The sequence below is a fragment of the Lissotriton helveticus genome, chromosome 7 (genome assembly GCF_964261635.1).
Source record: "Lissotriton helveticus chromosome 7, aLisHel1.1, whole genome shotgun sequence".
Taxonomy (NCBI): Eukaryota; Metazoa; Chordata; class Amphibia; order Caudata; family Salamandridae; genus Lissotriton; species Lissotriton helveticus.
In genome coordinates, this window is record NC_136068.1 from 1860586616 (window position 1) to 1860613055 (window position 26440).

Consider the following 26440-nt stretch of genomic DNA (forward strand, 5'->3'; position numbering starts at 1 on the left):
ACATATAGCCTCTCGTATAGCTAATGATCAACACATGCAGCAGTTTACAGAACAACAGACATAATGATGCACAAATTAAGACAGTTTAGTCACTAACCCATGCATTCAGTGAGACACATTTAATCACTCACTCATACAGTCAGTCATGCACCTACTAAATCCTTCATCCAGACACTTATACATCCACTCAAGACATATTTTAACTTTACAGAAAAATACAGTCACTGGATGTTGTCATCAGTGATGTCATTTGAGATGTCATCAGTGATGTCATCAGTGATGTCACTGACCATGTCATGAATGATGTAATATGTGACATGATCAGCAGTGGATTGCGGGTGCGCCATATATAGTTAGTGCAACTAACTATATATGGAATTTCAATGGTTTTGTGTGAGTAAAATAAGGTTTTTTAAATGCTAATTCCTAACTATATATGGTCTATAACCTATGGTTTTTTCAGTGAATTTTCAAGGTTTTGTAAATGCTAATTCCTAACTATATATGGTCTATAACCTATGGTTTTTTCAGTGAATATATATATATATAATACACAGCTGTCATAAACTATCCAAGAGTGCCATTTACTGGCCTCAGAATGAAAATTTAAACAACATACTTGCCTAAATACACGTAGAAAATGTAAAACAGTTAATAATTTTTACAAAATGTTACACTATGAAAAGAACTAATCAGACAGACTTAACTAACTATAACATAAAGAAACAAGTAATCTCTTCAAGCAGTTAATTTTTTAGGCAGTCCGTTGTTCAGACAGGTCATTGTTTAGACTAGATAGTTGTAAATGCATTAGTGGTTTAGACCAGATCGTTTTTGAGGGATCTGGCTCAAGCCCTTCGTTTTTAAGGAGTAGTGGTAAAGGTTGTTTCTCCACCTGTATATCACATTCTTCTCTAACAACTTTGTGCTTCAGACTCAGACATTTATCACCTCTGTCCTGCAGGACTGGTTAAAGGCCCATCCCTCAGATCAATCACCCTCTGGGAGGTGCATCCTTCACAGAGTGAGGAATCTGCAGGTAGAAGTATGCATGAAAAGAACTAATTACCTTCAGTAACACCCTTTTTAGTGGATAGTGTTTCCATTTGCAGATTGCTCATCGCCCTCTCAACTGTGCTTTCTGTGGAGTGGGCTTTTAAGTTCCTAAAAAAAGGCCTTAAGTTAGGTTCTCCACACTGTCATATTTGTAATCTGTCATAACTGATCCACGTCAAAAGGCTCACAAAAGTTTGAAAACAACATTGGCATCAGTGTTGTGATGAAGCCAGGTAATGTGTGCTACTGCTTGCTATCGGCAAACAACTATCACCCCATCCAAAAATCACTTACAGGAGGAGTAGGTCTTTAAAAGACACTTTAATACACAGCCACTTTGACACCATTCCGAGATCACCACGACTGGGAAACCTGACAGGGTTTTTCCCATGCCAAAATTGTAAAGCCTGCCAGTCAAGTGAAAAAGTCACCTCATATGAGATTCCAGACACAGGGACAGTGGGGAAAATTAACAAATTCCTCACTTGTACAACCCCTTTTTGTGTATATCGTCTAGAATGCCAGTGCAAACTATATTATGTTGGGAGCTCCATTCATCCTGTCAAAAAGCGTATTTTAGAACACTCAAGAGCGATTGAACACCATGACCCAAACTATCCTGTAGCAAGACACTTTGCCTTGAAACATAAGAGTGATCGTAATCTCTTGAAATGTCACTGTTTAGATCAAATACCCCTCAAAGATCGAGGAGGTAACAGAGAATTACAAATGAGAAAACTTCAGTCGAGGTTTATTATTGACCTCCGTACCAAGCATCCATTAGGACTGAACATAGGGGAAGAATTGGCCAGTCATCTTGGCTAACTGAGAGGTAAAAATCCCCTATAGCTCAGTGATACTTGTTTCTGTCACAGGCTGTAACAATGAATTGAATTGTCATATATTATCATTTTTGTCACATGTCGTTATTAATGAGAGATTCGACGTTGATTGATATTATGAATTGTTTTTTTCTGATTGGTTTTCACAGAGTGAGGAATCTGCAGGTAGAAGTATGCATGAAAAGAACAAATTACCTTCAGTAACACTCTTTCTAGTGGATAGTGTTTCCATTTGCCGATTGCTCATCGCCCTCTCAACTGTGCTTTCTGTGGAGTGGGCTTTTAAGTTCCTAAAAAAAGGCCTTAAGTTAGGTTCTCCACACTGTCATATTTGTAATCTGTCATAACTGATCCACGTCAAAAGGCTCACAAAAGTTTGAAAACAACATTGGCATCAGTGTTGTGATGAAGCCAGGTAATGTGTGCTACTGCTTGTACTTAAAGGTCTTAAAGAAATATCTGAAACAAATAGTGGACAGACCCATTTTTGCTAACACTACAGCATACAAAAATGAAGTTATTAACAGAACTATTTAAATTTAACTAAATTAAATGAGCAGGTGAGGCACTGGATGTGCTTAGAACAACTGAATAAAGAAGATAATAATTCAGACTTCTTATGTACAAGTAATTGAACCTTGTGCAAGATTGTTAAAATGAACCATGAATGACAGAACAGCACTTCCGGGCTGTTTGTCACATTATAAATCACCATGGTTAGCACATATGACATCATTGATCACCAGTGACATCACAGACAAGACGAAAGCAAGCAAGAAGAAAGCAAGATGCCATCTAAACAGGAGTGCTCTCAATGAGATTCTGAGGGTTGGGATCACTACCAGTGAAAATCCCGGTGTTACCCTGCCATCTCACCCCCGAACTTATCCCTCTGCAATTCCTCTCTCTTCGGGGTCCGTAGAGACATCACCGATGAGCCTAACTGCCAAGCGGACGAAATTGAAGCGAGGAGGAGCAGCCGAAGCTTCCTAACTGGTGACGGTCGGTGAAGCAGCAACTCCACTTTTTTACTTTGAAGGAGCCCTGAGAGCCACCACAAGGTCTGGTTCTAACTTACAGTGTGGCAACAGCGTGCGGGCCGACGAGAGGAGGGCTACGTGACCAAACAGCCTGTCCGGAGAGACTGCGCCGCAAAAGTGAAGCTTGTACCTGCCATCTTTTGCCCGGATGAATGACGGTGATAGGGGTGGCAGGCGGTGGCGCCGGCGGCCCCTCTAAGAACTGGGGGTCCCAAGATGCAGCCACTGCAAACTTTGGGGTGAATGTTTTTGCTTCTGAGGCCGCCTGACCTCAAAATGGTGGCTGTCAGTCAGGAGCGGGATGCCGGCCTGGGCTGCCTGACCCCATCATGGCGGCTATCACAGACTTCCACCAATATCGCGAGGCAGTACCGAGCAGAGGATCGCCACAGATCAAACATCCACTGGTGGCCTTAAAACAGCAGGTTTTGCTGAGTCCTTGTCCCGGGATCATCGCCCTAAGGCATGCTTGCCCGATTTACAGTAGTTTCTTTGAAGACCAAGGTCCATGAGCATTAAGTCAGACAGTACCAAATGGCCACCGAACTAAAGCTGGACAAGAAGGTCCCACAGCAAGGATCATTAGCAGTTAAATATCCCGCTGATACCCTGTTATTCACCAATGTTTTAACCAACAGTGCCTCAAGACTTGTCCTCATTTTGCTGAGACTAATCTAACTTTAATAGGAAAAGGAGAGGGATACAGGAGGCCTGATCCTAATATGGCCACCATTTCTGCCACTTCTTGCTATAATACAACTATACTCTCCTCCTCCTCTGGAGGCGAGCAGTCTCCAGCGCTGGCCTCTAGCTGCCCCATTGCTCAACAAACACCCCCCTTCGAGCGAAAGGTAATATTGGGACCGGCCAAATGTAACACCAATGTCAGAATTCCCTTGCCTGACCTCAAGATGGCTGCCATAGTCGTCCCTACTATGTTGTGCTACTACTCAGGGACATAAACCGGACTTCGACCTGACCTTAATCCTCGCCCCCATCATGATTACCTGTCAGGACATAGACCTTGTTGAACTTTCCTCCAACAGTGGAAACCTAGCTTTTTGGCTGATGCCCGGTGGAGCTACTTGATAGCTAAAGAGGAGATGAGTTGTGGACTTCCCTCTTGGCCCTCACCTACCTAGACTGACCTTGGACAAACCTTCCTTCATCTCTGTTGTATATCCCTCCTACCCCTTCCACTCCATCCTACACCTTCTCCTCTATGCTCCATTCATCCCTTCTTCTATGTTTTCAAATGTTTTTCCATGGATACCTAGCTATTTGGCTGATGCCCGGTGGAGTTAACTGTTCTGCATTGAGGAGATGAACTGTTGACTTTCCCCTAGGCTGTCACCTACCCAACCGGACCTTGGGCAGACTTATCCCTTCGTCTCTCCATCATATCTCTCCCCTATCCCGTTACCTTCTCCCTTACCCTCTATGCTCCTTTGACCTCGTCCTCAATAATCTTTATATGCTTCCTGCAACTGAGGAAACCTGTAACTGATGTAATTTTGGAACACTGGAAATTCATGTAAAGCGCTCTGATACCTTCGTGTCTAAACAGTTTTATTTTCCTGAATGCTTCGACCTGAGCAACATGACTGATGCCCGGTGGAGCTGCTTGACAGCTATAGAGAAGATTGGCCCTGGTTTCCCTCTCGACCGTCACCTACCCAGCTGGACACTGGATACAGTTCCTCCTTGTCTGCCTCCTTTTGGCTCCTTCCTACTCTCCCTCCCTCCTACAAACTCTTGCAACATTGTTTTTGTTACTGTATGTTACTATGCTCCTGTAACTGATGTAACTTGTAATGCAACAATCCTAAATGTAAAGCTCTCTGATACCCCCTGGGATCTGGTTTGCGCTATATAAAACATTAAACAAACAAACAAACTAACAGGCTCAGCGATTTGTGCTTCTCATCAGTCTCATGAGGGCTAGCACTTCACTGAACCCTAATTAGAGTCCTGCTTCTATCTTTGTGACCTCTTTAGACCATGGTCCGTAGGGGTAACAAAGAGCACGCCAGAGGTAGAGGACGCTGCCTCTGCCCACTTCTCAGTGACCTCCACATTGGGTGGATAGTTTTGCAGGGGGTGGTTCACCTTTGATTTGTGCTGTTAGCCTCAGTGAAAGGAGATACCACAGTGCTCTAGGACTTCAGGGCTCTGAGCACCCATTTGGGGACTTTGTTTGAAAGCTCTTGGTAGTTTATTTCACCATAATTTGGGCATTCCTAATAAAAGTTATATAGGTAAAACAAATGGGCTTTTTAACCAATCTGTATTTTTTATTTGCAGGAATCGCAATGCTTTGAATTCTATACCCCCGACCCCTAATAATATTGCATTGGTTCAAAAGGCAATGAAGGAAACACTCCAGTTTATTCAAGTGATTCATTCTAATGTAAGTTGTTTTCTTTTTCCAAATTAAGAATTACAACAATTATGCATGAGGATTTATTAAACTGTTGATGTAGAGCTACACGGTTTGAGCATTTAAATGTTCAATTCTTTATAGAAGGTTTGGTAGGAGAGTAGGATCTGCTTCTTATAGTTACCCCAGACTGGATACTGGGGTACCCTTATCAGTCCCTAGTATATGGTAGAGTATGTACCCAGGGCATAGGTACCCCTGAGGCCTCTCAGTTAGCTAAACTAACTATAACGGGGACATTTTAATGGTTTTGTATGAGTGAAATGTCCCGCTAACTATAACATGTGTGAAACCTAGGGTTTTTTCAGTAAATTTCTAAGGTTTTTTAACCGCATGCGCGCTAGCGGTTTTCCGCTGCGCGCTGCGATTCGCAAAAACCCTTGTTACGTGACAAGGTCAGCTCGTCACATGCGCAGCGCAGGTAACGCCCATGACGAGCTGACCTTGTCACGAGCGCAGAAGGGGTTAAATGCTAATTCCTAACTATAGCGTGTGTGAAACCTATGGTTTTTTGAATGAATTTTAAAGGCTTTGTAAATGATAATTGTTAATTGTATTAATAGTAAAATTTCTTTCTTTTTATACAAATTTTCTTCATTTTTATAATAAATATTTATATATATATTTTTTGGTTTATATTTCATATTTTAATGTAATATAATAACAAAACTAAATAAAAAAATGTTTTTATTCATTAATTATTTTTTCAGTATATTAAAATAAAATTCTATATAATTCCTTTTTCATTCTTTTTTTGGGGGATAATCGCACCGTACGCGTACGGTGAACGCACCGCCCTTTGTATGGTAAATTGGACTCAGCGCTTATGCGTGCATACGTATCGAATACGTTTTGACGTTACGCAGCGCATCAGCGCTTCCGCGTGACGTCATGTACGCTTGTACGGCGCCCCGTACGCGTACCCCACAAAAGTTTTATAATGTTAAAAATGATATATCTATGTATTTATTGTAAATTTTAAAGGTATACATTATCTGGGATAATCATGACAATTTTTTTTTAAACTTTTAATAAGTGTATATTACTTTGAAAAGCGATTACGCAAATCGTGGCAGTACGTCGTACGTATTCCCATCGTAAGTGCACCGTAAACGTAGCGTAAGAGCTCCGTAAGCGCACCGTAAGAGTACGCACAGCCATGTTATGTTATGTTATGTTACACAGACTTCTATAGCGTACAGCTGCCCCAGCAAAGGGGCGTCCCGGCGCTTAGGATAGGCAGGGAAACACAACACTACGCAAAGCAACAGCAGAACCGAGAGAAGGGATCCTAACAATCAGAGGGGAACAGAAGGGTTTTAATCGCCTTCCTAAACTTAAGTAAGTCATCTATGGCACGAATGTGGCCAGGGAGTGAGTTCCAAAGTTTTGCATCCAGCACACGGAAGGAACGTCCACCAATCCTACAACGCTTAAAACGTGGAACAACAACCAGATTTTGCCCCAAAGACCTCAGAGAACGAGACGGAATGTAAGGAGTAATAATGTTCTCGAGAATCCGAGGGGAGGCCAATTTAAGGATCTTAAAGGAGAGACATAAGGTCTTAAAGTCAATCCTTTGTCTGATCGGTAGCCAATGAAGTGCACGAATTGTTCCTTTTGCGGAACAGAACCTTGGTAGACCTACCAAGGCCATGGCCACAGCATTCTGCACACGTTGTAGTCGTGTGATTTCCGCTTGATTGGCCCCTAGCAGAAGGGAACTAGCATAATCAAGCCGGGACAAAATAGATGCCTGAATAACCAACTGCCTAGTGGGGGCATCATAGAATTTAAAAACGGGCCTTAAACCACGTAGTATCCTGAAACAGGTCGCTGCTACTCTCTTTGTGTGGCCACAAAAGGAAAGGGTCGGATCAAGCCAGACACCTAGGTTTTTAACCTCCAAAGATGGAATTGGAGTAGTGCCGAGCTCTGGGGGCCACCACTTATCACCCCAGAGGTTACTCTGCTTGCCCACGATCAAAACCTCTGTCTTCTTGGCGTTAAGCTGAAGACAGTTAACAGTCATCCAGCCAGCCACAGCCAAGAGACCATTTCGAAACCTCAGTGCATCAAGGTCAGAGTTCCCAGTAAGAGCAACCGCCAGCTGCGTGTCGTCAGCATATGAGACAACAGTCATACCCCAAAGCTTGGCGACAGCAGCCAGCGGCTGCACATAAAGATTGAAAAGTGTGGGGCTCAGAGCCGAACCCTGAGGCACTCCTAGTTCCAAGGGATAAGGCTTCGATTCATAAGGCAAGGTGGCAACCCTGAAGGAACGATCATCCAAAAAAGATCGAAACCAGTCAAGTGCCAGGCCCGAGACACCTGCATCTCCCAACCGCTGCAACAGTATCGGGTGGGAGACTGTGTCAAACGCGGCACTGAGATCAAGTAATACCAGTGCTGCAGTTTGACCAGAATCCACCACCGTCCGCAGGTATTCCGTCATTGAAAGTAAAGCCGTCTCGGTGCTGTGCCCAGTACGAAACACATTCTGGGATGAATTCAGAATATTGATCCTCTGCAAATGTTCCGATAGAATATTATTTACATGGGCCTCCGCGAGCTTCGCAGCCCATGGGAGAAGAGAGATGGGTCGATAATTCTCTAATTTGAGAGGATCCAGAGTGGGTTTCTTCAGGATTGGAGAGACATATGCCTGTTTCCATTTAGATGGAACTATTCCTGATGAGAGGGATAAATTTATAAGACGACGAAGATGTGGCAAGCATAGGGTGGAGCGTTCTCTCAACTGTGCCGGTCTGAGTGGGTCTGCAGGCGATCCTGTTTTACCCTGATTACCAAGCGGTCAAAAACCTCCCTTGTCATATCAAAAAGAGTTGAAAGGACCACATCGGTGGTACAGCAAGGCCTCACAACCTCACTCCGTAAGATGGTACTCGGAAAGGAGCGGTAGATGGTCTGTATTTTTTCAAGAAAAAAAGCCGCTAGATCTTCACAATGTGCTACCGAGCGTATATCAGCTGCAGGGGCTCTTCTGGCAGTCAGATCTTTGAGGACCTTAAAAATAAATTTGGATGGGTTGGGGCAAGTTTTAAACTCTAGCGCATCGTAGGCCGCACGGGCTCTACAAATAGCTTTGTGATAAGTTTTGACTGTAGAGAGATATAATACCTTCTTACCAGCCTCATAGGTTTTACCCCAGCACCTTTCCGCCTGTTTACAAGCCTTTTTCAAAGGCAGCAAGGTGTTATCGTACCATGGACTGGGCTCTTGGGAGCGACATTTACTCCAAGTGGAAGGAATCAAAAGATCAAGAGCCCGAGTTATCCACTCACAGAATGAATCGTAACCAGATTCCACCTCACTGAGAGGGCCCAAAGGATTTTCAACAAGTAATCTGTGAAAATCTACAGACTTAAGTTTTTTCCAGGGGCGTTTCCACACATCTTTCTCTGAAGGCTTAAGGCAGGGATCCTTAAACATAAGGTGACACTTCACCAGAAAATGATCAGACCACGCTACTGGACTGGGCAGAAGCACCTTAGCTCCTGTAAGATTAGTGAATATGGGGTCCAAGATGTGTCCACCCTCATGCGGAGGGTGGGTCACCAGCTGGCTCAGTTGTAATGCCTTCTAGTCTGCAATAAAACTGCTAATAGCTGGGGTATGACAAAGATCAAAATGAAGATTGAGATCTACGAATACTCTAAAATTGGCAGAGCTTAACGCAAGAGAACTCAACAGTTCAGGTAACGCCTTCCTAAAGGCAGTATCAGGATCCGAAGGTCGATAAATCAAGAGGCCCGACAAAGAAAAATGGTGATTGACCATTATGGTGAAGTGAGCACACTCACATCCATCCACCTTCAAAACCTTCCAAGTACAGGGAAAGCACGACTTAACTATCAAGGCTATACCCCCGCCCCTAGAATTGCGGTTATGGGTATAAAAAGCAAAATAGGAGGGAATAGCAAGGTTTACTATAGCTGTCAACTCATCCTGTAACCATGTTTCGGTCAGGAAGAAAATATCATGGGCCCCCTCAGAGATGAGATTGTGAATGTCAGAATGATGTTTTACACAGGATCTGACATTGAGACTCCAAACTCTAAGATCACAAAGGGCCTCTGGGTCTATGAAGCTAGATGCTTCCCCCGGAGCTGCAAATAAGGCCACAATAGGGGCTGGTGCCTTAAGAGAGAAATTGCCACATGCGCATTGGAAAGGGCCACATAGCGGATCAACCGATCCCAAGGAGCAATGTGGAGACAGGTGGCGGAAGCGTAGAAGCTCGTGCCTCGAATACATACCTCTGTAGGAAGATACAGAATTCCTGGCACTAGGCGCTTCCTGAGCGCTGACGGGCGCAGACGGGCAGGACTCTGGCACGACTCCGGCGCGAAGACGGCGCTCCCGCTGCGCGTCCCCGCTGCGCGTCTCCATGCCAGATTTAAGTAGGGGACTCGCCTGCAGAAAATATTACTGGAGCGCTCACCAAAATGGCGCCACAGCACGTCCCGACCTACTCCAAGATGGCCGCGGACGATAATATCGAGTAGAGCTGCCTAAAGACCCGCCAAAACTGCGGTGAGCATACCAATTATAGTGCAGGTGTGCGCAACTATTCTAAGTGACCATGTGACTTTAAAAGAAGAGATTTCATTGGTCCATAACACTTCCTACTCCAACTGTTGAAAGACCCATCCCATTTTGATCATTCTACTTGGACTTTCTCAGGAGCAGCATCTATTCTAGGGAGCTGAAGTCCTTTAGAAGCATTATCTTCAAAATGGCTGGTCTTCCTCAAACTCCATCTGACCATTCCTCTGATAATAATGAATTTGTGATTGAGCCGCCTCAGAAAAAAAAGAAGCCTTCATCTGGAAGTTTTTTACTTTTCCAGAGGGACAGAAGAAGGTGAATGCACCTAAAGTAACGTGTAAAATCTGTGACGTTACACTGTCCGGAGGTGACCCATCAAAGAAGTACTCATTCGGTACTGCAAGCATGGACCGTCACGTCAAAAACTTGCATCCCAACAAACATGCAAGGGTGGCAACGCGAAGCTTGCAAGAGAATCCTCCACCTGCAGTGGCTAGCACCTCAACTGCACCACCACCTCCTGCAAGCAGTCCACATCCCATCATTCTTCCTCAGTTTTCGAAGCTGGCTTTTCACTGCAAATACTGCAAAGAAATGCTTTGTTATTGTGAGCAATCTGTTGCCCTGATTATGAAGAGGCAAGAGGAGCACAGTTGCCCTAAAAAAGAATTTCTTTTTTTAAACTTTTTTTTTCCTGTTCCACATTTTTTTTGTTTAAAAAGTTCAATTTTTTTAGTTCAAAGAAAAAACAAACAAAAAAAACTTGTTGAAAAAATAGAAAAAAAATACAAAACTAAGAAGACAAAAAAAAGAGTTATTTTCAGAACTACCTTCACTGGTTAAAGAAAGAACTATATTTCTATGTTAGTGTCTAAAAGTTTGTCAGAATGAATGCGTAGTTCATAAATGAATGAATGAATACATTAGTAGTGTATGGTGAATGTGAAAGTGCCGAACTATAAGGAAGTGCTACAGCATATATCTATAAGGTGTTTACCTATAGTATACTGTAGTGCATCCGACGCACTTGAATGTAACATATGCATATAAATATGTTACAAGTTTATGTTTCAATTTGCACTACTGGTGAAACTGCCTGGATGAGTTTGTATGTGTTAGGGGCAGATTTACAACCCCCTTGTGCCTGTTTTACACAGTGGTGCAAAAGATGTGGCATGGTGTGTGGTATTTACAATGTGGCGCATTTGGAAGGTGCTACAAAAGGGGATGATGGACGGAGCGCTTGAGCAAATCAAACACTCACCCCCAGTCAACTGATCTGGGTTTAATCCATCACCATTCTTTAGCTCACTCAGCCACCCCAGTTCAGACATGGCCATATGCAAATCAGTCTGACCCTGTGCCTCATGGGAACAGTCCTGGTTTTGGCCGCCATAAGTGTGGCAGGGTATGCTCAGACGTGAGTCCCTTGCTCACTTTGCCACTGGATTCAAGCAAGCCGGCTGAAGACAGCTGGAATGCCAGAAACCGGTCCTCGGAAGCTTGTTTCCGGTCCAGGGAAGACATGGCTTGGCAGTTCGGGCTGGACTGTTCGCATGAGGCACAGGGTCAGACTGATTTCCATATAGCCATGTCTGAACTGGGGTGGCAGAGTGGGCTAAAAAACGGTGATGGATTAAACCCAGATCTTTTGACTGGGTGTGAGTGTTTGATTGATTCAGATGCACCGTCCATCACCACCCTCTTTTGTACCACATTTGGAAGGTGCGTCACATTGTAAACCCCTGCGCCAGAAGGTGGATTTCCTGCGCAGGTGGGGGGAGTTCTGGCGCAGGAACGCCTCCTAAAAGGGACTACGTGAAATCTATAACATTTCATTCATTCACTTTTGGGCTTATACTGTGTCAAAACCCTGCAGCTGCTTGAAGCAGCTGTAAGGATTGACACAGCATTATGAGCATAGGGCCCAAAGAGCATTGGTGGAGCTGTGTTGCGCTTCCAATACAGCTCAAGCAATGCACCATCTTCACAGCACAGATACATCACATATCTGTGCCATTTTTGCCTCATAGTGCACCACATGGTAAATACGGTGCATCCATGGTGGTGATGTCACAGTGCACAATAACTGGCATATCTCTGGGGATGTACCACTTATTGTACACCTACTAATTACTGCTTTAATGTAGTGAATGCCTTACTACACACTGATCAATGGGTCACTAGAAAACTATACCAAGAAGAGTAACAGAGTGTTTGGTGGAAGTGTAAAGATAGAAACTGCGGAATTCAGCATATAAAAGGCAAATTTGCAGGTCCATAGCACAGTGTATGCACAGTCTATAGGGGGTTGAAGCACCATATGCCCTAAGGCCCACTTTACACCATGAGTACTTGGCTACTGACATAGCCCTCATTTATGAGATGTTGCCGTAGGAAAGTGCAGCAGCCCTTCCTGCTGCGCTTCCCTATGGCAAAAGAAAAAGGTAGGAATGTGCCATATCTATAAGATGCAGCAAATTCCTATCCTTTTCCCTTGCGCCGGCGCACAATGGTCTGACTGCACCAACGCAGGAACATTTTCACAATTGTGCAAGGGTGCCTGCATTGCAAGGATGATTTTTTTTGTACAGGTAGGGAAACCTTTCTGTACTAAAATAATCACAAGAGACTTTTCCTTTTTCTATCTGTGCTGCAGAATGCAGCACACGTAGACAAAGGAAAAACGAAGAGAAATAAAAAAAATTTCCCCGTTCCGTCTTCCTTATGCCTCCCCTGGGGAGGGGTAAGTTTTTGGCACTGCCTCAGATTTAGGATTTCTTGTAAATGTGGGGCAGTGTCAAAAGGCCACGGGTGTTGCTGGGAACACCCCCAGTAACACCCATTGCACGCCCCTTTAAAGCAGAATGATTACACTTATCGAAGGAGACTGTAGAGCTGAATGTATAGACAAGCATATATTGCTATGTGGCTCAGAACAATACTGAAACAGTAGTAGCAATGTGTTTGGAAAGAGTATAAGGATAGAGACTGGGTAATTAAAAGTTTAAAAGACAAGTTTTCAGGTGCATAGAAGAGTACATGCACAGTAAACCGGAGTTTGAACCAGTCCATGTACTAAGGCCTTCTTTACTAGACAAATATTTTGGTGCTGACTGGATAATAAGACTTCTGCATACAGTGTCAACCTGAATGTGTAACTGCTTCACTTTTACAACACTGTATAGATAAGTACAGCAATGTCAGAGTGTTTGTGTTAGAAATGGGGTCTCTAGTTGGCAGAGGTAGGTACCACTGTCCAAATAGGGAGCCTTGCTTCTAGTCAGGGTAAGGAGGAAACCCTCTGAGATAACCCCTGCTCACCTTCTAGGTAGCTTGGCATGAGCAGTCAAGAAGCTAATCAGAAGGCAATGTGTAAAGTATTTGTACCAACACTCACAGTAACACAGTGAAAACACCACAAACTGACTCCACAACAGTTTAGAAAAATAAATGTATTTAATAATTTAAACTACACAAGACCAAAATGACAAAAATCCAACATACACAGTACAAGAATATGGTTTAAAAGAGTTCTTAAGGTTGCAACAAAATTTCTTTTGTGTTGCGATAAAGTAATCCATAGTTGCGTGAAAAGTTCACAGTTGCGTCACGTTTTAGACACAGTACCTTTAGTTGCGACAAAGTTCCAAAAGCAGAAGCTGGTGCAGTGGAAAACAAGCGATGCGTTGTTCCTGAGACCCTGGGGAGGCGATGCAACAGCCCCGCTGCAGCAGCGGGCGTGTTGCGATGAATCCGGTCTGTATCAGGAGGAAGGCCACATGTATGGATTCCGGTGCGTAGATTCTGTAGGAAGTTTGTTCTCGCAAAGGCACGATGCAACGCTCTCGTAGGGGGTGCGACAATCTCTGGGGCGACGATGCGTGATCCAGCGGCGATCTCTCTCTCGCAGCTCCTCAATGCGATGATCTGCGACGATGTTGGCAGCGACAGGATGCGGTCGGCAAGGAAGCGGTGCGGCATTCTCACCCAGCGACGACAGGCTCTGCGACAACACTCACAGCGATTTTAGTCTTCCCACACTGGTCTGGTGTGTCCCGCAAATGAAGGATGCGACGGCTCTGGCAGCGGCAACAGGCGCTGCGAAGATCTCGGCCTTCGTAGCGGTGGGAATTTCCTCACACTGTTGGGGATGCGTTCCGCAGCGAGTGATGCGATAACTTTTCTGAAGCAAAGTCTCTAAATCTGGGTTTCCAGGTTCCCAGCACAGGTACAACTTCCAGAGGCACCACACAAGGGCCACACACTCCAGGAAGGAAAGAACTCTCTCAGTAGAGCTCCGGGGGAGCTGGGGGTGAAGTCCTTTTGTTCCTGGGACTTCAGAACAGGGAGCCAGCTCTTCTCAGGCCCTTGGAGATTCCTTCAGGCAAGGGGACACAGCACAAAGCAAAGTCCTTCCACTCTCCATGGCAGCAAAGCAACAGCAGGGCAATCCAGCAGAGCAACAGCTGGACAATCTTCCTTCTTCAGTTTCAGCTTTCTCCTTGGCAGAGGTTCCTTCTTGATTCTAGGATGATCTAATTTGCTGATGTCAGGGGTCCTGTACTTATACCCCTAAAAGTCTTTGTTCTCTTTGTGCAAGTGGGCCCTGAGCCCGGTCTGAACCAGTTCTGGGTGTTTCTTGAGCACTTTGTTTTCCTGGCTTCTCCTTTCCTTTCAGAGTGAGGGGCAGGGTCGTCAGCCGCCCAGCAGGGGGTGGAGCCAGCATTGTGAAAGGCAGGCGCAGCCCTATTTAGGCCCAGGTGCTATCTCCTCCCACCACTCAAGTTGCAAATGCAGTCATTCAGCCTAGGGCTGACTCAGCCAGCCTCCTGGGGAATCCCCAGCCCCTGTCACTCTCAAACCAGACAGTCAATACACAAACAGGCCAAGGCACACAGGAAGGTCAGACAAGAGAACTGCAACTTTCTAAAAGTGCTGTTCTCAAACACAGGATTCAAAAACAACCCTTCCTAAAATATGTGTTATTAAATTCTGAGTTCAGGGATACTAGACTCTTATGTCCTATCTTGTTTCTATGGGAAGAAATGCTGATAGCCACTGTAGCCAGCATCCCCCATGTTAACCTAAGGAGCAAGATAGCTTTACAATAGTGAAAAACGAAAATGGCTGTAATTCACTACCAGCGTATGTCACCTGCACCAGTACATGCTCTACCTTTCACATACACTGCACCCTGCCCATGGGGGTACCTTGGGCCTTCCATAGGGGGGACCAATGTGCACAAAAAGGGAAGGGTTAGGCATGGTCAGTGGGCACACTGACCTGGAGAACATGGCAGTTCACAGACTGCATGCAGGCACTGCGGTGGCTGGCCTGAGACACCATTTTAGGGCTACTCATGTGGGTGGCACAATCAGTGCTGCAGACCCACTAGTAGCATTTGTCATCACCAGCCCTGGCACACCCAGTGCACTTTACTAGGGACTTCACGGTGATACAAATATGACAATCATGTATATCCAATCACAATAACAATTTACACAGAGAGCATATGCACTTTTGCACTGATCAGCAGTGGTGAAGTGCGCAGAGTCCTATTGCCAACAGCCACGGGTCAGGAAAAATAAAGGAGGAAGAAGCAAAAAGTTTGGGGATAACCCTGCAAAAAGGGCCAGTTCCAAGGCAACCCCCTTCCAGCCTAAAGCCAGGGTAGACCAAATGATACCTCGATGGGATTCCCTGCTTAAGGCAATAGAACACGGAAACTGGCCCAAACAGCAGGGCATAATTCCTGTTCTATGCCGTCCTGAACCCAGTTGCATCACTCTATCCATACTCTCATGGTCCACCATCCCAATCCATGTGGAACCCTTCTCCTCACCTGTGGACACCACCTGTGTAGCACCTAACTCTAACTTACTCACAGGTCTATCCCAACAGACAGACAGCAAGCCACAGTGGCCACTAACAGTGGTCAGGGATGAGGCCCAAGCCTTATGCCTCTCAGGGCTCTCAAACCCCTGTGGCGTCAGAGGGTGGGGGGCAGTAGCCCCAGGTGCTTGGCATCCATTTTCCACTCCCTCTCTTGTCATGTCAGGTCTAACATCCTGGCACTGACCCACCAGTCCTGGACCTGTATCCAGCGGCTGGACAGGAGGCTGGGGTGGGCTTCCCCACACCAGGTCTTCCTCTTCCTTGGGGTTCTTTACCCTCCCACCTGGAGCGCTATCCCCTTCTAGAATAGCCAGGGCACCTGTGGCAGGTGTCCCGCACCATTCACCCACCAGTTCAGGATCTCCCTCCAGCAACTGGTCTCCATCAGGTTGCACCGGGTCAGAGGTGAGGACTCCCTCCCTCTGCACCCCCTTGCAGAGCACTGCACCCTTCCTACTGGAGGGGTAACTCTGGAAGCCAACTGGCCAGGACACTGGTTACAGATGTCCTTCCTTCCAGGTCAGGCAGATCCTGAACCTGGTCTCCCAACCCAGGGCCCAATACCTGCGGTTGTGCACTTGCCTGACACGACAGGACTTCTGGGGACTCACACAGTACCCCCTTGAGGGTGACACACAACTCATGTGTCCTGTGACAGTCTGCCTGGTGCAGGTCTCCCGACCCCTGTCCACCTGACAGCACGGGAAGATCCCCCAGGACAGAAGTGAGGTCACCATGGTCACTCACTGGGGACTCAGCCCTTCTTACTGGTCCCTGACCCACTGGCTTTCCCACTGGGGCCTCCTTCCCTCTCTCACTCCTCAGTCTGGACTTCTGCACCCTCCCAACTGGAGTGGCACTGCCAGACACCAGAACCGATAGAGGCCTGGTTACAGGCACTCCCTGGTCACCAGAAACAAGGAGATCCTCCTCAAATGGCCTACTAGTACAGTCTAGGTCCCCAACCAGGTGTTCCCTTAAGGAACCCTCCAGGCCCTGAGACTGGGTTTCGGGCACCGTGAGACACACCGTCCCACACTCACTCCTTCTCCACTGAGACTGGACATGAGCCCCTACACCCCTCCCACTAACCTGGGACCTAACTGGGCTACGCTGAACCTCTTCCACCTCACAGGCCTTGAAGACATCTAAGCCACTCCTCTTGGGATCACTCCCCAATGCCTCTACAGACCCTTTGGAATCTACCGAGAGGTCTGCCTCCAATGCAAGCTCTCTGGGGTCAGAGAACTCACACTCCACCGGGTGTTGGCATAGCTCTGGAAAACAGGGATTTAAAATATGCTCTCCAACAAATGAATCACACAGCCCCCCACAGTTATTAACCAAGTTCCCCTTTGCCTTACCCTCCAGTGCCTCACACAAGTACCCCCCACAACTCTCCTGAGACTGGCAAGACAGGATCTGACTGTCTATGTCACACAACCCACACTCTTCTGGCTGGTCTTCACACACACACACCAAGGTTTCTACCCTGGGGGAACCCCTCTCCCTGTACCTCTCATCTAGAGTCAGTAGAGTGTCCCTCCCACCACTAGGAATGTGGTCCCCTGTGCCATTCCCCCAATCTACTTCAGGGACACTGTACTCCAATGGGACTACATCATAAACCTGAACCCTCTGTTGTATGTCGATCCCCTTCCTCAAGTCAGGCGCAACACATCTCGGGGTGTTTGTACCTTTCTCTCAGCACTAGATATCATAACCATGCTGCCACCATCTGAGCTGGACTCCACCTCCAACTCAGCAAAGCTCACCTCTTGAGCTACCCATGTTTCTTCTTCAGCTGAGACCCTCATGGCCTCACGCCTCTTGAGCTCCAACTCAAGCTTCCTCATTCTTACTTAATGGGCCAAGGTTAATTTCAATTCCTCCAGGGCACGGGCATTTTTGATCCCCTCCGCCGCCCTTTCCATTTGCTTCAGCTCCATTTCAAGCCTCAACATTTCTAACTTATGATCTCTAGCCCTTTGGTTTTCCTCCAACTCCTCTGGGGAAAAACTTTCAGCTGAATGGTTGCTGCCAGCCCTTGAGGCTGCTCTGGACACAGGCAGATCCTGTGGCCTAAAACCATCCCTCTGTGCATCCTCATCCACTTCTGCATCATTTGTCTCCCCAGCCTTTTTGGTCTCCCACAAGGCCCTTAAGGCCTCCTGTAGCTCCTCCTTTCTGGAGCAGCGCTTCATGGGGCATCCAAAGTTCCTGCAGAACTGCCTGAGTTGACCTACTTTGTAATCACTTAACATTTCAATATCAAACTCCAGTTCTGCAACATCTCTTGCTGGTTTACCATTCTGAGACAGGATGCTTGGATTCTTTCAGGGTTACGATCAAAAATAGAACCAAAAATAAAAAATGTAGTATGCGGTGGCTTAGTGGTCTGCACTCACTAGTGATGTACACCAATCACAGTGGGTCTAGTACAAATACAAGTTCAAATCCCCACCGCTGACCAACAATGTTAGAAATGGGGGTCTCTAGTTGGCAGAGGTTGGTACCACTGTCCAAATAGGCACCCTTGCTTCTAGTCAGGGTAAGGAGGAACCCTTTGAGATAACCCCTGCTCATCCTCTAGGTAGCTTGGCACGAGCAGTCAAGGCTAATCAGAAGGCAATGTGTAAAGTATTTGTACCAACACTCACAGTAACACAGTGAAAACACCACAAACTGACTCCACAACAGTTTAGAAAAATAAAGGTATTTAATAGTCTAAACTACACATGACCAAAACGACAAAAATCCAACATACACAGTACAAGAAAATGGTTTCAAAAGAGTTCTTAAGGTTGCAAGAAAAGTTCTTTAGGTTGCAATAAAGTAATCCACAGTTGCGTGAAAAGTTCACGGTTGCGACACGTTTTAGACACAGAACCTTTAGTGGAGACAAAGTTCCAAAAGCAGAAGCTGGTGCGGTGGAAAACAAGCGATGCGTTGTTCCTGAGACCCTGGGGAGGCGATGCGACAGCTCCGCTGCAGCAGCGGGCGTGTTGCGACGAATACGGTCTGTATGGGGAGGAAGGCCACTTGTATGGATTCCGGTGCGTAGGTTCCGTAGAAAGTTTGTTCTCACAAAGGCACGATGCGACGCTCTCGTAGGGGCTGCGACAATCTCTGGGGCGAGGATGCGTGATCCAGCGGCGATCTCTCTCTCGCACCTCCTCAATGCGATGATCTGCGATGATGTTTGCAGCGACGGGATGCAGTCGGCAAGCAAGCGGTGTGGCGTTCTCACCCAGCGACGACAGGCTCTTCGACAACACTCGCAGCGATGTTAGTCTTCCTGCACTGGTCTGGTGCGTCCCGCAAATGAAGGATGTGACGGCTCTGGCAGTGGCAACAGGTGCTGCGACGATCTGGGCCTTCGTAGGTGTGGGAATTTCCTCGCACTGTCAGGGATGCGCTCCGCAGCGAGTGATGCGATAACGTTTCGTTAGCAAAGTCTTCAAATCTTGGTTTCCAGCTTCCCAGCACAGGTACAACTTCCAGAGGCACCACACATGGGCCACGCACTCCAGGAAGGACAGAACTCTCTCAGTAGAGCTCAGGGGAAGCTGGGGGTGAAGTCCTTTTGCTCCTGGGACTTCAGAACAGGGAGCCAGCTCTTCTCAGGCCCTTGGAGATTACTTCAAGCAAGGGGACACAGCACAAAGCAAAGTCCTTCCCCTCTTCTTGGCAGCAAAGCAACAGCAGGGCAATCCAGCAGAGCAATAGCTGGACAATCTTCCTTCTTCAGTTTCAGCTTTCTCCTTGGCAGAGGTTCCTTCTTGAATCCAGGATGATCTAATTTTCTGGTGTCAGTGGTCCTGTACTTATACCCCTAAAAGTCTTTGTTCTCTTTGTGCAAGTGGGCCCTGAGCCCGGTCTGAACCAGTTCTGGGTGTTTCTTGAGCACTTTGTTTTCCTGGCTTCTCCTTTCCTTTCAGAGTGAGGGTCAGGGTCGTCAGCCGCCCAGCAGGGGGTGGAGCCAGCATTGTGGAAGGCAGGCACAGCCCTATTCAGGCCCAGGTGCTATCTCCTCCCACCAGTCAAGTTGCAAATGCCAGCCTCCTGGGGAATCTCCAGCCTCTGTCACTCTCAAATCATACAGTCAATACACAAACAGGCCAAGGCACACAGGAAGGTCAGACAAGAGAACAGCAACTTTCTAAAAGTGCTGTTCTCAAATACAGGATTCAGAAACAACCTTTCCTAAAAGATGTGGTATTAAATTCTGAATTCAGGGATACTGGACTCTTATGTCCTATCTTGTTCCAATGGGAAGAAATGCTGGTAGCCACTGTAGCCAGCATCCCCCATGTTAACCTATGGAGCAAGATAGCCTTACAATAGTAAAAAACGAAAATGGCTGTAATTCACTACCAGAGCATGTCACCTCCACCACTACATGCTCTACCTTTCACATACACTGCACCCTGCCCAGGGGGGTACCTTGGGCCTTCCATAGGGGGGACCAATGTGCACAAAAAGGGAAGGGTTAGGCCTGGTCAATGGGGACACTGACCAGGAGGACATGGCAGTTCACAGACTGCACACAGGCACTGCGGTGGCAAGCCTGAGCCACCATTTTAGGGCTACTCATGTGGGTGGCACAATCAGTGCTGCAGACCCACCAGTAGCATTTATTATCACCAGCCTGGCACACCCAGTGCACTTTACTAGGGAATTCACCTTGATACAAATATTCCAATCATGTATATCCAATCACAATAACAATTTACACAGAGAGCATATGCACTTTAGCACTGATCAGCAGTGGTAAAGTGTGCAGAGTCCTATTGCCAAAAGCCACAGCTCAGGAAAAATAAGGGAGGAAGAAGCAAAAAGTTTGGGGATAACCCTGCAAAAAGGGCCAGTTCCAACAGTTTACTATAAGTATAATGATACAGAGTGTAGAATTGAAGGTATAAAAAACAATTGTGCAGGTGCATAGAGGACTGCATGCATAATCTATAGGAGTTTTAAAGCACTCCATGGCCTAAGGCCTAGTTTGCTCTATAATTACTTGGGTACCGACTGTATAATTACACTTCTGCAAAGAGACTGCATGACTAAATTTATAAGAACCCCATTTTTACCACAGTGCATACATAAGGGCATTCCGATGAATACCTCAGTACAATACTGAATCAGCAATGAGAGAGTGTTTGCGGGAAGTGTAAGGAGAGAGACTGGGGAATTGAAGGTATAAAACACAAATTTGCCGGTACATAGAACAGTGCATGCATAGTCAAAATGGGTTTGAAACATTCCATGTCCTAAGGCCCACTTTACCTCATAAGTAGTTCGTACTGGCTGTATGATTAGAATTCTGCAAGGAAATTGTCTGGTTGCAGCTTCACTTTTAGAATAGTTTATAGATACTCTATGGCTCAATACAATACTGAAAAAGTAGAGTGAGAGTGATTGCTAAAAGTCTAATAATACAGGCTGGGGAATTCAATATAGAAAAGACTAGTTTCTAGGCACATAGAAGACTGCATGGATAGTGTATACAGGTTTAAAGCAGTCCATGGCCTAAGGCCTACGTTCCTCCATGAATATTTGGGTACTGACTAGATAATTACAGTTCTGGAAGGAGAGTGCCTGGTGACTTTTAAATAGGTTCATTTTTAGCACAGTGCATACATAAGGACATTCTGTTGAATAGCTCTGTACAATACGGAATCAGCAATCACAGAGACTTTGCTGGAAGTCAAATAATATATACCTGGAAATAAAAACTATAAAACACAAGTTTGCTGGTGCATAGAAGAGTGCATACATAATCTATAAAGGTTCGAAGAAGTCCATGCCCTAAGACCTAGTTGCACAATGCAGAATTCTAACCATTGAGCTAGTATCCTAGTATACTAGCTGAATGATTAGAATTCTGCAAGAAGAGTCTCTCAAACCATTTTTAATTTTTAATCATAAATGTATTCTTGTAACATTTCATAATTTAATAGAGCTTCTAACAGGATTTCATCTGAAATTTCATTTTCTTGATTATCAATTTCAAAAGTCATATCATGAAACTCGATGTCGTCTAATGCTTCAACAAAATCATCATCCAATGTTTCATCTAAAAAATCGCAGGTAATATCTCCAGCACCAATACTTTCTTCTTCATTCTCACTCCCCATGAAAGGTATATTTAGCTCCTCTATGAGAGTGTTGCTAATTTCAAAACTATCTTCCATATTGTTCTGTTCTTCTTCCATAGTGATTTTTTATGTTGTTGTTCCTTGTAGCAAAACATAAACACTTCATTTGATCATTTTTCCTAATACATAATACAAAACTAGCTTTATCAACTATTTTGCTTTTTAAAAAATATTATGCAAAAACCATTCTCAACTACTTTATATGATTATATAAATAAAATTGCTTACATGATTTTTTAGTTATAAAATGTCCTTACATTTTCAAACCAGTCATTTTTTATCACTTCAGAAAAAAACTAAGGCTATTATAATAAAATGCAGTACTAAAAAAAGTATAAAATATCTATTTACCTTAGCAGTTCCAAAGTAGTTGATGTGTTGTAGTAAAATACAAAGAATACAGGTACACTCAGTATATATATTTTTTAATTTCTTCAAATGTGTTTAAAAGATACAAACCGTCTTTACAAACTTATGTACACCATGGACGTTCTGTTACTACAGCTCTGTAGAAGTACATCCCATCGATCATTTTTAACAGTTACTTATACTTACCTTCAAAATAATAAATAAAATTTTGTTATCATTATTATAAATGTAGCATCTGTAGAAGATAAAAAAAATACAGTTACAATTTATCTTTTACAACACAAAATCATTTGTAAAGCATTTCATTTGCCTTTTTTGCTGTTCTCAGAATATATTGAATTTCACTAGAAACAGTGATTTCAATAGTACTCATCACATAACAGCAGGCAAAAAAAGGCAATCAAGAAGATTATCTTAAAAAAAACTAACAACAATCTCAATAACAATCTGAAAAATAGAAATAAAACATATGTTAAATGTTTTTTTCTAAGACCAAAATCTTGAAATAACAAAATACCATCATTAATTTTCTTCCATTATAAATAATGTTACTTACAAATATATTCTGACAAAATTTACAACAAAAAGTTATTAAAGGTTTCACATACTTTCCCCCATGGCCGAATAGTATGGTGAAATTCTTAGCTTGAAAGTTGTTCAATAGTAACTCGGAGCGTCTGTCTTCCAGCCTTCTGATCCAAAACCACTGACATCATTTGCACCGTCCCCCACTGCTCATCCCTCAGCCCAACGCTATTCAACATCTCCATGGCCACCCTCACACAAGTGGCCCGCCATCTCAACCACAACATCATCTCCTATATCGACGACACCCAGCTTATCCTCTTCCTCACCAAGGAGCCACATACCACAAAAAACAACCTCCACGACGCAATTAAGGACCTCACCAAGTGGATAAGGAGCAGCTCTCTAAACATGAACTCGCACAACATAAAGATACCCATTGTCAGACCCATCCCCTCAGCTACAGATGACTCCAGCTAGTCAACTACACTGTGAACAGTACCAACACGTACTGACCATGTACACAACCTACAATTCATCTTCAACTCCTCCCTCTACATGTGTAAACAAGTCTACAGCATTTCCTCATACTTCTATAACACCCTAAACATGCTCCACAACATTTATAAGACATCCTCAAGAAAGAAAACAACATTAACAACTACATTAGTTTAGCAGTTGACACCACAACTATTTTCAAACTGATAACCAACATTCTCGTCAACACTGTCCTTTTTCTTTTTGCTTGCAGGCACAACTTCATCTCGCTTTTTTTCTTTCTCTACAGTTTCACTACAGATATTGTTCTGACTCGGGACAAAGCAACATATGACATACCCTCTTTAAAAACGGTACTTCCAATATTCACTAAAGCACTATCTAGACTTAAACTTTGAGATTTATGAATGGTCACCGCATATGCCAAACGAATAGGAAACTGTTTTCTGCGTACATACAAATCTTTTACAAACAAAAACCGAGATGAACAACGACTAAATTGTTGTACTTCAGCAATTTCATCAAATTTGAATATCAAAAATCCAATCCCATCTCTATTTACATAATTAACAAAATCAACAATATTACCCATTTCTCCATTTACTAAACCTTTTTCCACATTCAAATTACGTCGTAAAATTACCCTACAGTTTACATATGCATAAAAATTCTTTTCTAAACCAGCAGTTTTACTTATCAACTTCTCTAAAGAATCCAATTTCCTCTTCAACTTTTCAGTCAAAATAATAGTGATTCCTTCATGTTCTATTTTATCAATAGCTTCCAATTTTATCGTTTCTTCATTTTCAAACTTTAACATTTCTTCATTGAATACAGAACATTCACGCAGTGTTGGCATTAAGCAGATTACAGACTTGTTTTCTGCAATTTTCATACATATTTTCTCAGGAACAATATTTTCATTTGGAAACACATTGGGAAGTAATCGTCTCTGTAAAGCTTGTTTGCCATGTTCTGTCACTTTTCCAATTCTTTTATCTTGAAGAATTTTTCCATAATCTGCATCGTTTGCCTGACGCATATTTGTAATAAGTTCCTTATATTGAAAAAATGACCAAATGTTAACATTTCCAATACTCCCCAAAGACTTTCTGGTATCTTCATGTGCCAGTGTTTTAAACTATGACGTGTTTTCCTCCAAATAATACGTCATACTCTGTTTTAAGAATTTGCTGCATTCGTAAGTGCACAAAGGTAAGCATTAAGTTTGATAATATGCTTACCTCATCAATAATGAGAAGTTTCATTTTCTTCAAGACTCTTGCAACTTCAAAACAAGCTTCTCCAGATAGCTTGTGTTATTCTAATGTGTTTTCATGCCCTACTGGTAGCATTAATAAACAATGTAAAGTAATTCCTTTAATATTGTGTGCCGCCAACCCAGTTAGAGCAGTGACAACACAAGACAAATACAAGTCAGTTGTTTTGTGTAGATAAGTTGAAATTACTTTAATTAAAAAACTTTTTCCTGTTCCAGCTTGTCCACTCACATACAATCGGATAAGTTCAAACGATGAGCAAGAGCACCCTTTCTTTTCATGAAGTAATCCATGGTTAATCTGTTCTCTCACTTGCTCATATATTTGTTTCTGCTCAACATTTAGTTGTTCTTCCAAATTTCCTAAGTTTCTTACATCTTCTTGAGCTTGATACACCTCTTCCATAGCAGTTGCTGCTTCATTTTGAATAATTGGTTCTCTTAATGGATCCTGACTTAACGGAGCAGAAGTTTGACTGTCTTAAGAACTGTCTCTAGCAATCTCAGCTGCAATTGTAGCTTCTTGTTCAATTTCGTCGTTCAACATTTTTACATAATTAGCAAAAACAGTGCATTCTATAGTATCTGTAGTTGCATTGAAAGAATCTTCATAGCTCTAGACATCTCCAAGTAACTCTAATTCGGAACGCCATGGCTTGAAAAGTGGCAAAAGAGCTAAATAGTAAAATTCCCTTTTGTCAGGTGTTTCGCAACTCAGTTTGCGGTGATTAATCAAATGTCCTTTTCTTTGTTTCACCAGACATCCTTCAGAAGCAATCACAGCATATATGCCATTATAGTTGTTTTCTGTAATACTCTGTTTAAAAATATAGTTTTGCAGCACTTCATAGAGACAAATGTTCTCAAGATGATAACTTCTATTTGGATAATATGTATCCAACATATTTGTTTTCACAATATCTGTACTTTCTGGCTCCTTTTCAGCTAAATATTCAATTTCTTGTACAGATTTAAGTATTCGGTTTTGTGTTGCAGCAAGAACTAGACTCACCCAAAAGATTCTTCTAGATTTGGAGTATAGACTTGCAGATGATAAGCGATCCGAGCATTCAGACGCTCCAATTTCTCGATGAGACAAGATCATCATACTGTAATTATATAATTTCTCACTTAGACTCTTCTCGTGGGAAATCTCTTCCCACAGCGCCTTGAATTTCATCTTTTCTGATTTTGTTGTGTACGATGTTACATATCGAGCAACAGCAATGGAATTGTCTAAAACATATTGAATATCCATGTTAGCATTCCACATGGACAAAATGACTGGGTTATAGTCATTTATGTATTTTGACTCTTCATTTCTTCTCAAGTTGTAGGTATTTGTAGGAGACTTTCTTGTGATAGTATGTCGCAAAGATGACATAAAAGATGACATAAAACTGTTCACTCTTCCTTTCAATATTACTGGACGTGGAAATCCAAAACGGCATTTGGTGTAGAATTTGTTCTTAGATTTGTACTTTCGACGACAGGATTTCCCACAACGATGGCTTTGAAATCGTAAGACTTGTTGTCTTAAGTCCTTATCCTGTGTGCTTTTGGATATATCACATGTAGCGTATTCTCCAATAAAAGACAACACAGTATCATCTGAGTCTGTTCCAAATTTGGGAGCATCTTTGATCCATATTAGCATGTGCATGTGAGGAGCACCTCTTGCTTGAAACTCCTTTCTCCAAAAGAAGTTCACAACCTCTCCAAGAGGAGGATTTTTTTTATTGGTGATAAAGGACATCGTA

At 43.8% G+C, this 26440-nt stretch overlaps 1 protein-coding gene across 1 annotated transcript in view; it reads left to right on the plus strand.

Moving 5' to 3' along the window:
- The window catches only part of LOC144769766 (putative DBH-like monooxygenase protein 2), a 611053-nt gene that overhangs the window by 483916 nt on the left and 100697 nt on the right, over window positions 1-26440 (plus strand). The window contains exon 12 of the mRNA XM_078653944.1: window positions 5243-5348. Within this exon, the coding sequence (XP_078510070.1) occupies window positions 5243-5348 (106 nt within the window). The remainder of the gene's footprint in view (window positions 1-5242; window positions 5349-26440) is intronic.